This window comes from Oryctolagus cuniculus, chromosome 13, assembly GCF_964237555.1.
Source record: "Oryctolagus cuniculus chromosome 13, mOryCun1.1, whole genome shotgun sequence".
Classification (NCBI taxonomy): Eukaryota; Metazoa; Chordata; class Mammalia; order Lagomorpha; family Leporidae; genus Oryctolagus; species Oryctolagus cuniculus.
The window spans coordinates 22,045,332-22,060,064 of NC_091444.1; the positions used below are offsets into that span (position 1 = coordinate 22,045,332).

At 58.0% G+C, this 14,733-nt stretch overlaps 1 protein-coding gene and 1 long non-coding RNA gene across 4 annotated transcripts; one reads left to right on the top strand and one right to left on the bottom strand.

Annotated features, from left to right (window-relative positions):
* Nucleotides 1-675: 675 nt before the first annotated feature.
* FCMR (Fc mu receptor) lies at nt 676-14,459 on the bottom strand. Of its 3 annotated transcripts, none has more exons than XM_070054950.1 (8): nt 14,046-14,459; nt 6,621-6,950; nt 5,911-6,045; nt 4,782-4,998; nt 3,490-3,620; nt 3,174-3,329; nt 3,011-3,069; nt 676-1,168 (listed from the first exon to the last, which is right to left on the bottom strand). In XM_070054950.1, the coding sequence occupies exons 1-8, from the start codon at nt 14,080-14,082 to the stop codon at nt 995-997; spliced, it is 1,239 nt and encodes a 412-aa protein (XP_069911051.1). In that variant the 5' UTR covers nt 14,083-14,459; the 3' UTR covers nt 676-994. The 3 variants fall into 3 exon arrangements, with proteins under 3 accessions (XP_069911051.1, XP_069911049.1, XP_069911050.1); XM_070054948.1 differs by having other exon boundaries at nt 6,621-6,953; nt 14,046-14,451; XM_070054949.1 differs by having other exon boundaries at nt 5,911-6,042; nt 6,621-6,953; nt 14,046-14,444.
* On the top strand, nt 3,616-7,493 carry LOC138844861 (uncharacterized). The gene is made up of 2 exons (XR_011381257.1): nt 3,616-4,406; nt 5,534-7,493. It is a non-coding gene; the product is annotated as an uncharacterized lncRNA (long non-coding RNA).
* Nucleotides 14,460-14,733: the final 274 nt, after the last annotated feature.

The following is a 14,733-nucleotide window of genomic DNA, read 5'->3' on the forward strand; positions in this document are numbered from 1 at the left end:
TGACCACTGCTACTCCCTGGTCTGCTTGTCCTCACCTCTGATGCACACAGAGCGGGACAAGGGATGGGCAGCTGAGGGTGAGAGGCCGCCCCGGAGGGGATCCGGCCCATGACCTGGAGTCGGGCCTGTTCTGGGCACGGAAAGAACACAACTCAGAGCAAACATGGCTGAGCTTCAGTCTCCTTTCCCATCTGATCAAAGCCTCGGGGAGGTGGAGGTTCTCCAGAGCTGGCTGGAGTAATCCCCCTGCTCCGAATGCCCAGACAAGGAGCCCTCCTCCCTCCTCTGTGTCATGTCACGTGAATGTCCCTTCCTCTGCTGTCCTCGCCATGGGCACTGCACATGATGGCCACAGGGCTGTCACAATCCATGATTCCAGGGACAGGCCTGGAAGGTTCCTTGGGATGCTGCACACCGTCTGCCCAGTGGATCCTGGATTGATCACAGCTTTAACTGCTGCCTGGGTTGCAACCAGAGTTGCAATGATTCATGAGCTCCCAGTTCCACAGAGGCAGCCAGGGCCAGCGTTCTGGGCTTGCCTTTAATCTTCCCCACCGCCCTTCCACACAGTGGGGCAGGGGCTGGCACTCGGTGACTGCTTAATAAACTGGACTTTGGGCCTGTCTTCGGATTGAGAGGAACAAAGAAGGCAGGGACACACGACAGAACCGCAGGGCTGGAGAACACATCATTTTATAAGTGCAGGGCCAGGGCACTGGGGGTGGATGAAGGGCACCAGTTTGAAATGTAAATGACAGAAGATCAAATGTAGGTTAAAGAGCCAGGTGCAAAGCAGATTCCCACTCGGCCTTCCACTTCCGGCCCACGCCCCCACGCCCCTGCCTGCCCTTCTCCTCGGCTGGGTGCAAAGGTATGCAAGAGGAGCTGGGAGCAGGGCCACGCTCAGGGCACCCAGAGAGGGGGCATGGGAGGTGACCCGGGTTCCAAGAACACAGGGAGCAGGTGCAGAAGATCAGCAGACAGATAAGGCTCATTAGCACCAGGCCCCGGGCCCCGGGGCACAGCTGGGGAGGTGAGTCAGGTAGGGAATATTGACGTAGTCGTCTGAATCAGGGTCCTCCATCTTGGCAGCAGGCTGGTGACAGATGGTCACATATTCACAGCTGGTCTGCAGAGTGGCAGCTTGGAGCCAGGGAGTTTCAGGCACCTGGGCACAACCAAAGAGGCGTCACTGGATCAGCATGGGGTGACTTGGGTGTCTCTCACACTGGGACACGAGGAACCTGGTCTTGGTTGCAGAGGCACAGAGGTGGCTGAGCTCCCGCAGGTGAGCCAGTCCTGGGGATATTTAGGGTGGTGCCTCACCCCGGATGGCTGGGAAACCCTTGGACCTAACGTGGGCAGGAAATGCCTCAGACTACAATCATCACCCAAGCACGGGGCCTGGAGATGACCCAGCTGCCAGAGGGGGATAGCCGTGGGGACAAGGTGACATGACGGCTGGGGTAAACATGCCTCTTCCTAGGAAGGGATTCTGAAGATGCGTGAGTCACCTCCTGCCCCTCTGCCAGGGCTGGGCCGGCCGTGGCTGGGCCTGGCCGTGCGTTCCAGAAATGGGCTGGGTGTGGAAGGGGAGGCGGCCACGTGGGCACAGCAGTGCTGGAAGTGTCGGGATCACCTAACGCCACGATGGTCCGATCCTGGGGTACAAGGCTGTGCCGATGACCCCCACATAGCACAATGACCGTGCCCCGAGAAGTCTCAGCACTGGAAGTCCACGGCAGTGCCGCAGGTACTCAGGAAGCACTCCCCGAGAGGAATGGCAACGCACGGTGCTTTGACAGAGGGAAGCAGCAGCGGCTCGCCCCGCAAATGCACCTTCCACTGCCTGTTACGGACCCTCATTCAGGGTTAACGCCCGTGACCTAGAGAATGGACATACTGCACGGTTCCCTCAGTAAGCACGTGCACCTTGCTGCCCAGGAGTCCCACGGGAGTGGGAGTGTCAAGTAGGGAAGCAGGGTGAGTGCAGTGAGCAAGGGGCAAGCTCAGTGCGGGGTCTGTGTGGTCCCAGGGCAGTTCCAGAGAGGAGGCTGCTGGGAGGGGCAGGGTGGACAGGCACTGCCAGGCTTCCCTAGGCTGCAGTGACCTCGCCCAGGGGCAGTGGCTCAGGGCAAGCTCAAGGCACCTGGGCGGTGCTGCTCCTCACTGCTGGGTGCCACCGTCTCCTTAGCAACGGGCAGAACGGTCCAGCCGCCCTGGAAGGTAGGGGCGGCTACAGGACTAAGGTAGGGCCAAGGATGGCGGCGACGTGCGGAGCCTCAGGTCACGGTCCCCTCCCTGCACGGGCGTGTGCGCGTGTGCTGGTGACTCCGTACCCACCCTGGGCCTGGCACCAACCAGGGGACGGCGGACAGGGAGCGGGTGCCTGCAAGGCCGGGTGGCATAGGCCCCCTGCGCCGGTCCCTCTGCCCCTAGCATTCCCTTGAGAGGCCACTGTCCTGCCATGTCTTGGGTCCGGGCTCTTGAGTCTGTTGCATTAGTGCAGTGGGCACTTTCCTGACAACACTGTTTTTCCCGGCTCCCTGGGGTAGGCAGCCTCTTAGCCACTGCGGGCCACTTCAGAGAAAATGCCTTCTCTTCTCAGCTTGGGGACAGGGAGATGAATGGTGAGGCGGCTTCCCGGAGCTCGGCCCAGGGACTCCTCCCTGGGCCAGGTTATCCTGGCCTTGGAGAGGTTGCTGGAACGTTCTCTCGCAGTCAAGGTGAGACCGCGTGGCTTCCACCCCCGTGCAAGCCCTTCCAGGAATGGCAGTTACGGCTGTCACTCTGCTGAGCCACGGGCAGCCAGCACCCATGCATCGCCGAGCCAGGCCGCGCCCACAACCCCGCGACAGGTCCCGGGGAGTCAGCGGCAGACGCCCGCACCCTGTCGGGAGGCCCACAGAACGCGCCTCGGCCCAGGCGCCAGGAGCTGCTGGAAAAGCGGGGACCCGCTCCCCTGCACCTGCGGGGCCGCGGTGGCCCATCAGGGAGGGGCGGAACTTACCTGCGGCGGGGTGGGCGGTCCCGAGGCTGCCGGCTCCTCGAGCAGGGCGTCCGGTGCCCCTAAGAGGAACGGAAGGGTCGCGGTGAGAGCGGGCAGCGCGCCCGGGGAGGAGCCGCTGACCCCGCGCCCCGGGTCGCGGCGCCCCGCCCGCCCGGCTGCTTACCCGCAGCGTCCGGCCCCTGAGCGCGGCGCGGGCAGGCGCTGTAGACGTTCTGCGAGCGCGGCCGCGGCGAGGTGCGGGACCGCTGCGCGCGGGGCCGTCGGGCCGCGTCGCGGGCGCGCATCCTCACGGCCAGCCTGCGGACCCGCCTGGAGAAGGCTTCGCGGCCGGGCCGCAGCGGGAGCAGAGGAGAGGAGAGGAGAGAGGAGCAGGCGTGAGGAGCTGGGGTCGTCTCCCGCGCTCCCCGGCTGGGCTCGCGCGGCGCCGAAGGCCCGGGGACCCCCGCCCAGCCCAGCCCGCGCCCGGGCCCCCAGCTCACCCTTCCGCCTCTCCAGGGCCCTCCTCACCACCAGCCCCAACAGGGCTAGCAGGAGAAAGGCCAGGCCGCTGGGGATGAGGATGTGGAGGCCCTGGTCCCCCGTGCCGGACGGCGGCTCGTGGCTGAGGGCCCTGCGGGGGGAAGGGAGGAAGAGGAGGTCGGCGGCGGGACCCGTGTTTCGGGAGGACACTCGGAGGCGTGGCCCCTGGGGGGTGGGGGGCTTAAAACCCTGTCCTCTTCCCGCAGAGACTTGGCTGTGGAGGCGGGAAACGGGTGCGGATTTGGGTTCTGCGCCTTCCTGGCCGCGGATCTTATCTCCCTTACGCGGGCGCACGGAGCCGCTGCCCGCGCAGCTCCGCGGGACGGACTGGAGCCGCGGATAGCGAGGCCTGGATGCTCCAGGCACCTCCGTGGGCGGGAGCGCGGGAGTTTCCCGCAGCGGGCCCTCTGCGGGGAGGGCGCTGGAATCCTGTCTCCCCCACCCCGCTCCCCCGTGGGAAGCCGGCGCCATGCGCCCTGAGGTCCCGGTCCTTGCGTGTGTGCCAGGGGCAGCCCCTGTCCTCGCCAGACTTGGCATCTCTAGAGACCGCGGTGATGCGTGGCTCGGTCTTTTCACGCCCTGGGGACGGCGGGTGCCCCGCGCACGCAGCAGGGCCAGGAAGGTGCTGGCCAGGTGCACTCGGCGCTGCCTCTGCGGGCAGGTCGGTGATTGACTGAGCTAACACTCACTGGTTCTCTTTGAAGCCCCTTAGTGCTCGTGGCCTCAGTTTCCCCACCTACAGAACTTCATTGACGTCGGAGGCCCCTTCCTTACTACCGTGTGTGGTCTTCGCTTAGGCAAAGTCTCTCCGAGTAGGCTAGGTTTTCTTTGGCGTCTGCGATCCTGCTGCCCCCTCGTGGTGTATTACAGAACTTCCGTAAGTACGGGGAGCCTCACAGGTAGCAGTAAACTTCCTAGTAGCCACATTGAAAAAACGATACTAAGTGGGCGAAAGTGATGCTAGCAGTCCATTTTAATTTTTTCCTTGTTTGGTTCTTCCCCATCAAAACAGAATCGGATCCTCTGAGTGACTGAACGCCCTGGGTCCCCCCTCTCTCTTCAGGGTGGGGCGGGAGCCTGGGGAAGTGCATGCATGAGCAGTGCGCCCGCCCAGGCAGGGTATTCCGCGGGGGCGTCGTCGAGAGAAGCCAGGGAGGGGCTCTACAGCGGGCGCTTAGGGAGATGCGTGGGTCTCTGAGCGGCAGCTGCTTCGCCTGGTTCCCGCCGGGCCAGGCTGGAGGAGGCCTCTTACCTCTGCCTGTGCAGCCGGGTGTGGCGGCTGTAGCTGGCCGTCCAGGGCCTGAGCGGCCCCCCCTGAGCCGAGAACTTTGAGGCGGACGGCGGGAGGGTGGGGGGCCTGGCGGCTGCTCCGGAGAACGCTCTGGAAACTCGAGGTTGGCGAGCGGGTGCGGTGGTCGGGGAGGGCCGGTGGGCTGCAGGGGCCTCGGTGCTCTGAGCCGGTGTGGTTACTGCGGAGATGCGAGGGGAACTGCTGTTGTGTACCTGCTGCGGCTCTGGGCCCAGCAGGATTGGGTCACCACCTTCTTCCCCAGTGCACTCTTCCCTTTACCCAGACCACCTGTGGTCTGAAATGCTTCCTATCTGTACCCAGCCAATTCTTTCTATATTTGCTGCAAATACCACTTCCTCCAGGAAGCCTTCTCTGACTTCCTAGGCAGAATTTGCACTCCTCTGAGCAGGGAGAAAAACCTTGCTTATAGTTCTGATCCCAGTCTGCCTTGTGCTGTATTTGGGGGCTTTATCCTCCCTGATCTGTCACAACCCTGGCTATATGATCTTCTAGGTTACAGCATCCCCTTAGTTCCCAGTAGGGTCTCCTAGTGTAATCTGGCTACCTCCCCAAATGTATGTGAGGGTGTGATGGAAATAGAACGTGTCAAATGCGTTTAAAATTGGAAAATGGCACCAAAATGAAAAGGTATTGTCAGTATGATCATTACTCGTTTTACTGAAGAAAAAAAATAGAGTTGTTAAAATCGCCAGGGAACAGCAGGTAGAAGTCAGCGCTTTGGGAAGCAAAGACAAAGCATCCTCCAGCTGGGAACCGTCTGCCTGGTCTTGGTTTCTTGCAGTCATTCATAAAAAAGAGGTAGGTTTTGTGAATGGAGCTCGCACTTCCTTCGTTGTGGTGCCCCCTGGTGGTGATGTGTAAGTTCTACAACCAGGGCTCGCTGTTCGGCCCTAGGGTAGGCTTGAAGGATATGGAAGGCAGATCGCAGCCCTGTACCGGCTCCTAAGGCAGGGCAGTCCACGGCTGCGAATCATCTCTGCTCTGCCAGCCATGCTGTGAACGGAACACATACCCCACCCTCCATTTTCGCAGTGACACGCATCTCCCACTCCCACGGTGGCAGACTGACCTTTGGGTGTTAATCTGAAAGAACTGCCAGGTACAGGCATCCGGAACCCGTGAGGCATCTGCAGGTGGGGAAGTCTATAAAGCCACTTTGGAGGCTTGGTTGTCGGCTCCTCTTCCCAGAATGGCTCATACTCTGCTGGAGGCGAGAGGAAGACGGGGGTGATCCCTAGGGGGAGACAGGGGCCTGGGGAAGCGGCTGCTGACCCAGCCAGGGTGGATGGCAGTGAGGGGAAGGAGGGCAGTGTCCACCGAGAGAAGCAGAAAAGGATGTAGGCGGGGTTTTCCCGGAAGGAAATATTCTTTCTCCAGCCCTGTTCATCATGCCCCTGTTTCTCCCAGCCCTGGTCATCAGAGGTGGCTGTGGCATCCCGGCTGCGTGTGTGTGGGCATCAGTGGGAAAGAGGAGGAAGGCAGGGTGCGGGGGAAACCCAGGACGAGCCCTTAAAGCAGTGTGTTTGGCCTATGAATGACTGTGTCTTTGCTGTGCACGCATCCCTGATGTTTCTCTCGGCACAGTTACATGGGACACTTACGACCTTCTAGAAAATCCTGGAGTGTGAAGCTAATGGAGCCTGCAGTTTCACCCGTGTGGACCCCAGTTCTTACTGGACTGAGAGCCCGGGGACTGTGGCACTTAGACGGTTGCCCCGATCTTCCCGCTTAGAAATGCTTTCTGGGCGGGCCAAGGCTCCGCGCAGCCGGGGCACCTACCGCTGTGGACGTTGAGGGCGACTTTCTTGGTCTTGCCGCGGTCTGTGTTAATACCCACTCCGCAGGCATAGATTCCGCTGTCCCTTTCGGTCAGCTCGGTCATCTTCACCAGGAACTGATGCTTTTCTGAGCGCTGCGTCAGAGTGACGCGGCTCTTGTATTCATCCTTGGTGTAGTGGTTGGATACCACGGTAGCACATGCTCGAGACTCAGCCATCTGCCGGCACAGGTACATCCTCCCTTCGACTTCAGGAAGTGGACACTTGATGGTCACGGATCCACCCAGCTCGGCCTCCAGCTGGACTTCTGGGAGGGGCTTCAGAGCCCCAGCTACTGCAGGGAGAGGAAGTTAATGTACAGGGAGCCCCAGCCCTGCTCTGTCCCAACCCATATCCTCAACTGCAGCCTTGCCATATCCCCAGCCTTGCCCTGCCCAGCTGGATACTCACTCCCAGATCCAGCCCCTGCTCCACTGAGCCCGGCGTCAGCCAGCCCTTAACCTCCGCCCTCTCCCGACGTCTGCTTCTCAGCCTCTTAGCTTCTCTTCACAATCTGACGCCAGTTGTCCATGCATCCCTAACCCCGTGCCCAACCCTTAACTTAACCCTCAGCAGCAGCCTCATTGCCAAACCCAATTGTGTAGGGACCCGAACATCAAACCCTGAGGATATAGCTAAAGCCACCACACTCTCCAAGGGGAAAGAATACGGCCCGGTGACTCCAAACATTGTTTATGCTTTCAGCAACTTGCAGTGTTGGGAGGCACAGCAGGGCCACACCCAGACGGGTTTTCTCACCTGGCTTGTTTGGCTCGGATCCAGCGGTCCAGGCATCACTGCACAGCTCTGTTTATTAAATCACTCACCAAGTGTTCATTGACTGCTTTTCATATCTTAGTAAGATAGCTGGTGTCCCTCCCTCCCAGAATGAATGGTCCAGTGAGTGGCACAGTAGACAACCACGATAGCACAGTGTCACAAAGTTCATGATCAAGATCAGAATGGAAAAAGCACAGGCATCCTTGTGGGAATGGATCAGGGATGGTGCCTGACCCAGGCTTTGCAGAGGGATGGTGCAGTCAGTCTCAGAGGGACTTTCTGGGAGAAGTGTGGTATGGAAGTTGTGACCTGGGCAGAAGAGAGTCCTCAGACTTCCTGAGATTAAGCTACAGAGCATGTGCTAAGAGCAACTCTGGGCTGGCGCCACGGCTCACTAGGCTAATCCTCTGCCTTGCGGCGCCGGCACACTGGGTTCTAGTCCCGGTCAGGGCACCGGATTCTGTCCCAGTTGCCCCTCTTTCAGTCCAGCTCTCTGCTGTGGCCCGGGAGTGCAGTGGAAGATGGCCCAAGCGCTTGGGCCCTGCACCCCATGGGAGACCAGGAGAAGCACCTGGCTCCTGGCTTCGGATCAGCGCAGCGGGCCGGCCATAGCAGCCACTTGGGGGGGTGAACCAACGGAAAAAGGAAGACTTTTCTCTCTGTCTCTCTCTCTCTCTCACTGTCTAACTCTGCCTGTCAAAAAAAAAAAAAAAGCAACTCCGAAGACTTCAGTCCAAAAGAGCGCCAAGGGAATCTTTAGAAGAGAGGAGGGACTTCCGGCCTCTGCCTGTGGACGTCCAGTGGAAGGGAGAACGCGGAGCAGGGTCAAGAGCCAGAAAGGATCATGGGAGGGGCATCGGTGGCTGTCACGGCAAGCGCCGAGGTCTAAGAGGGCAGGGGTGCTGACGGGGGAGGGAGAGGCAGAGGGGCCTGCCCGAAACTCGAGACCAGACATGGAAACTTTCACACGAAAAACCCAGCTAGTCTCACGACGGGAACGTGGCAAGGAAAGGGTGACCCGTTCACAATGTTCCGGGTGAGGGGGTGAGGGGCTCGCCCTGAGCGTCTGGAGGGCCTGCACCCATGTGGGAAGCTGAACACTCCGTGTGCAAGCGCATGGGTGTTTCTGGGTGAGGCCGATCTGGCCGGAGAGGAGGCGTGAGCGGCGCTTCCCCAGGAGCAAGGTGTTATGAAACGGGTGCCCTGGGCAGAGAGGGGGTCATTGCCTGTGTGGACACCTCTGGCAGCTCAGTCTGCTCAGGGTTGACCGCCTGGGGCAGCCCTGCCTTGCTGGGTCCTCACTGAGCAAACACCAATTGGGTGCTGTGTGACGCACAGGGCAAGCTGCCGGGTACAGTGAGCTCCTGTCAACAAGGACATTGTTTGTGATGTGAAAATGACCAGAGTCCAGGAGAAATGAAAACAAAAAAAATCGAAAAACCTCTCCTTGGAGTTTTTGGTAGCTTTTTAACCTATGGCCAAGACTTTGAAGAGAAAAAGATGGACATAAGTGTAACCTCCTGGGTTGCAATGCTAAGACGGCAGTGTTGCCCAAGATTTCAACCAGAGAGAGCAGGTGTTTAGAGGTTAAGACAGCCACGTCCCACCTCGGACCTCCTGGGTTCTACTCCCAGTTCCAGCTCCTGTCTAATGCTGACCCTGGGAGCAGTGGTGATGGCTCCAATAATTGAGTTCCTGCCATCCATGGGGGAGACCTGCATTGCTCTCCTGGCTCCAGCCTTGATCCAGCCCCGGCTGTTGGGGGCATTTGGGGAGCGAATCAGCAAAGAGGATCTCTCTGTGTCTCTCTCTGTCTCCCCCAGAGAAAGAGAGAGAAAACAATTCATCTAGGGGAATGTTCAAAGATGCAGTCCACCTAGTGCTACCCTGTGGCAAAGGATTACATCTGTCTGGGCTGGGACATATGAAGGCGTCCCAAGTGCCCTGCATTTCTGCAGTCCTGGGATGTGCGAGGTCTTCAAAAAGTTCATAGAAAATGCACATTATGAAAAATCTCTGCACGCATTTTTTTCAAATCCTTTTTGTGCTGAAATAAGCTATTTTCCCAAGAACTTTTTTTTTTTTTTTTTTGACAGGCAGAGCGGACAGTGAGAGAGAGAGACAGAGAGAAAGGTCTTCCTTTTGCCGTTGGTTCACCCTCTAATGGCAGCCGCGGCCGGCGCACTGCAGCCAGTGCACCGCGCTGATCCGAAGCCAGGAGCCAGGTGCTTCTCCTGGTCTCCCATGCGGGTGCAGGGCCCAAGCACTTGGGCCATCCTCCACTGCATTCCCGGGCCACAGCAGAGAACTGGACTGGACGAGGGGCAACTGGGACAGAATCTGGTGCCCCGATCAGGACTAGAACCCGGTGTGCCGGCGCCGCAGGTAGAGGATTAGCCTAATGAGCCGCGGTGCCGGCCCCAAGAACTTTGGAAAGTACCCTCAGTTATAACCGCACGCACAAGAAATTCCAGGGAAGAAAGGGAGGCCCAGGAGAAGGTGTTTACTAGCACTAATCCATTTCGTGTTACTCTTCTAGAAAGCTACTAAGCAGGCGGCATTAATCTCTAAAATGATGACTTGATTTTCCGGGGTAAAGCTAGGGGGACATATGTGCGTTGAAGAGCGGCTCTGGGTATCGTTACAGATGGGCTGGAAATGCAAGTGGGTGGGGGGCACAAAACCGCCCTGTAGTAAGGTGAGGTCCGTGGGTGGCTGAGGACGCACTGGTGATGGGCTCTGCTCCAGGGTTCCTAGCGGGAGAAGGAGGGGGACCTGACAAACACAGATAAGGCCAACATCTCCGCAAGAGGACAGCCGGCCAAGGTTTTGCTTATCAGAAGGGACCCAGGGTTATGAAACAGCCTCCTCCTCTGTGTACTGTAACCTCAGGTGCCCAGGCCCTGCTGACCTCCTGTCCTGTCCCAGTGATTGGTGCGTCCAATGACTGACAGTCCCACCTCCCATCAAAGGTCGTTCTTTCACCAGTATCCTGAGCCTGCCCTTCTCACCTGGCTTAGAACTTCTCTCCCACATTGATCCCTTTCTCTGCCTGCACCGTTGGTCCCCCTCCTCCCCCGGCACTGCCGTGAGCCCCTGCCCTGTGTACTCCCATCACCCATCTTTGAAGACCCTTCAGTGGACCTTTGGCCTCCCTTCCACCTGAGACCCCGGTTCTGTGTCGTTTCCCGGGTGCGAAATCAAGTTCACACTGTCCCCTCCTGCTTCTGAGACACCATATCAGCCGTTGGTGCTCCTTCCCTGTCCTTCTCCCCAGCTGGGAGAGGCGTAGGCCCAGTCGTGGTTCTCTCCCCCTTCTCCCCTTGCTAGCTTTTTGACTCTGGTGGCTTTTAGTGCCAAATTTTGGTAGACATCACCTAAACATGAATTTGTATCTATCCCAGAGACCAGCTTTTCCTCTTGGACGTTGTCACTCGCGTACCTAAAATGTATGGCGAACTCACAACACACAACAGTTCCTTGAACACTCTTCCCAGTTCAGAAAATAGGACTAGTCTCCATCCAACTGTGGTGGCCAACACCTATCCTTGTATTACAGAATCAAGACTACATCTTAGGGCTGCGTGTGTGTGTGTGTGTGTGTGTGTGCATGTGTTATCGTTGTAGGTCAAGACAAAAAAGACTTGAAAGCCCACACGCTGTGTTACCTCCTTGCTTTGCAATGGAACTCCATATAGGGTCTGGGGAGCAGTCAGTGGGGGATCATGCCTGGGGAGCAGGCTCATCCCAACATTTTGAGACCTGGGAGAGGAGTGAAAATGAAGGCCCAAATATCATGTATCAGAGCCTTTTAAAGTTGTAACCCAGGAGGAGTCTTGGCCCGTGGTTAGGATGCCGCTCGGGACGCCTACATCCCACGCTGGAGTGCGGGGTTGAGTGCTGGCTCCCCTGCCTCTAATTCTGCTTGCTGCTACTGTGCGCTTGGAAAGGCAGCCAATGATGGCTTGAGTACTTGGACCCCTGCCTTCAGTGTGGGAGACCTGGATTACGTCTGGGATCCCGACTTGGGCTGGGCTGTTATGGACATTTTGGGGGGTACACCAGCAGATGGGAGATTACTCTGTGTCTGTCTACCTTTTGAACAAAATGAAAATACAAGGCTGGCGCCATGGCTCACTTGGTTAATCCTCCGCCTGCAGCACCGGCATCCCATATGGGCGCTGGATTCTAGTCCCATTTGCTCCTCTTCCAGGCCAGTTCTCTGCTGTGGCCCGGGAAGGCAGTGGAGGATGGCCCTGCACCCGCACAGGAGACCAGGAGGAAGCACCTGGCTCCTGGCTTCGGATCTGCATAGCGCCGGCCATAACAGCCATTTTGGGGGTGAACCAATGGAAGGAAGACCTTTCTTTCTCTCTCTCTCTCTCTCTCTCTCACACTGTCTAGCTCTATCTGTCAAATAAATTTAAAAAATTAAAAAATGCATAATAAATCAAGCAAATAAATTATTGAATGCAATTGTATTTCCCTATCCTTTAAAAAGTTCTCCTATTTTGGCTGGCACTGTGGCTCAATAGGCTAATCCTCCGCCTGCAGCGCCGGCACACTGTATTCTAGTCCCGGTCGGGGTGCCGGATTCTGTCCGGGTCGCCCCTCTTCCAGTCCAGCTCTCTGCTGTGGCCCGGGAGGGCAGTGGAGGATGGCCCAAGTCCTTGGGTCCTGCACCCGCATGGGAGACCAGGAGGAAGCACCTGGCTCCTGGCTTCAGATGGATCAGCGCAGTGCGCCGGCCGCAGCTCGATGGCCGTGGCGGCCATTGGAGGGTGAACCAACGGCAGAGGGGGGACCTTTCTCTCTGTCTCTCTTTCTCTCTCACTGTCCACTCTGCCTGTAAAAAAAAAAAAAGTTCTCCTATCTTGACAAATCCACACACTCCATGGATGTCCAGTCCAAAACACGGCTCTGCAGGCTTCCTGCCCCCATCTCCTGCCATCTTTCTTCTCCTTTCAGCCCTGATGCTTGCCTGCCCCACACGGGGACAGGGGGACACACACACTGGGTCTGCAGCATGCGTGTACACACACATCCACCCCTCCCCGAAGGGTCACCTGTGCCCCTTTTACAAGCGTCGGCGTCAACCTCAATAAGGAGACCGGGATAGAAGCTTTGAAACTGCATCCAGAGTCTTCCGGACAGCAAACTGCAGTTCGAGCTGAGGGACTGTGGATGTAGGCATGGGGTGGACGCATTCCCGTGGGCCTGAGAACTCACCCCCCCGGGGGGTCGGGCATCACTGGAGAAGGAAGGGGCCCAGCTGGGATGGTGACCCTGCTCAGGAGAGACTGAGGTGGCACTATGTAGGGACACCTCTCCCCTGAGGGTCTTCCTCTCCCACCACCCCTGCCCTGTTCCTTATCAGGCCTTGGGCTGCTTAGCCCTCCACCTTGTGCCGCCCCCAGGGGCTGGTCTCTCCCCACCAGTAAAGCATTGTTCCTTTGGACTGTTAGCACTTTTCCATCCCGAATGCCACAAATATTTGCGTTTCTTCCACACTCAAGATACCACACGGAAAGCTAATGAAGAGCAACCATTTTAAGGCGCGAGCGACATCATTTCATAAACCAAGTGAGATGGACACATGCCGAGCCACGGCCCGAGACAGAACGCGATCGGTGACTGGAGTTCGGAAGAGGAGGCTCAGAAAGTCTACGAGAGGAAGATGGAATTTGAGAGGAACATTGAAGGACCCATAAAAGGTGCAGGTGAGAGCAGGGGTGCTGCTGCTCTTGGAGGCCACACAGCAAGCACGGGCCGGGTGGCAGGGGTGCACGGCGCCTGTCCTAGGGTGAGTCCAGGCTGGCTGCAGGTTGGGAGAGTGCGGGGGTGTGATAGGCTGGGTGGGTCAAAGGGCAGTCCAAAGTGTGTGCGATTAGCTCTGTGGGTGCTGGGAGCCGTGGAAGGTTCTGGGTAAGGGGAATCCTATGATCAGCATGGAGCCTTAGGAAGACTCATCAGGAGTTGCACGCAGGCTGAGTTGGAGGCGTGGGAGGGATAGTTAAGAAACGGGCAGATTGTGAGTCAGTTGTGAGGTGAATCAAAGCCGGGGCAGGTGGTCAAGAGGCCTCCTGGCATCCGTGGCTAATGTCAGAGACAGGGCAGACACACAGTCGGTTCAGATGGTGAGAAAGGAGGAATTTGAGAGAAAGTGTTGTGGTGCTGCAGTTCAGGTGCTGGGAGGGGATGCTGTTGAAGTCGGGGTGCCCCATGACAGCTGGAAGCCGAGATGCGGGATTCGGCAACTGGGTGCTAGCCACTGAAAGGGGGAGAGAGTCTTGCCTGAGAGTGGCGCCTTAGAAACTCAGGTTTGAGGATGTGGAGGTGCAAGGAAAGAACCTTGGAGGTACCTGCCTTTCCATCCCTAAGAGTGGGCTGCACTGTGCAGGACAGGTGACGCCTGCAGCCCAGGAGTTAACACCTGGCGCGCCTAGGAGAACCGTCTGGAGTAGAGAGGGGGAGAGGGAGGCTCCCAACCTTGTCCTGCCCCGGTTCCAGGTTGCATCTGAATCTGTCCAGAAACATCTGAGCTGGTGGTTGCCTGTGGTCAGTTGCAGCCTCCCGGGGAGTCTCAGGTGCTTCCCCAAGTACTTACCTGGCAGGAAGCAAAGCAGCCAGAGGCGGAAGTCCATGGCTCCTTCCCGGGCAGGATCCCATCCAAGAGGCGCTGGAGAGCAGAGAGAGACCCGCTGCTCGCCCGGAGTCCTCCACAGAGCGGGGCCTCCAGGAGATCTCTGGCCTCGTTGAGGAACAAGGCTTGCAAATGAGGAAATGACAACCTGTCTTGTTTGCTAGCTTGTCTTAGGCTAAAAAAGAAAATGCCATCAAACCACAGCGGAAGTCAGGAGTTGAGAAAACATGTTGTGTTGTGTGAGCACAGGTCACCGGGGTTCAAGGTGTCTCTAGACACCCTCAAGGCTGGTGGCAAGCGCAGGCCTGGCCTTCCTTTGCCTTGGCACTTTTTCTTGGACAGGCATCTCATGCTTTTCAGGAGCGTGTATTTTTCAAGTGTTTGTTTTCATTTATTTGAAAGGCAGACTCTCTCTCTCTCTCTCTCTCTCTCACACACACACACACACACACACACACACACACACACATCTTCCATTTGCTGGTTCACACTCCAAATGCCTGCAATCTCCAGGGCTAGGCCAGGCCAACACCAGCAGCTAGGAATTCCATCTGGACCTCCCACCTGGGTGGCATTGGACCCAAGTACTGGAGCCATCAACCGCTGCCTCCCAGTGTGCATTGGTAGGAATCTGGATCAGAGGTGGAGGCAA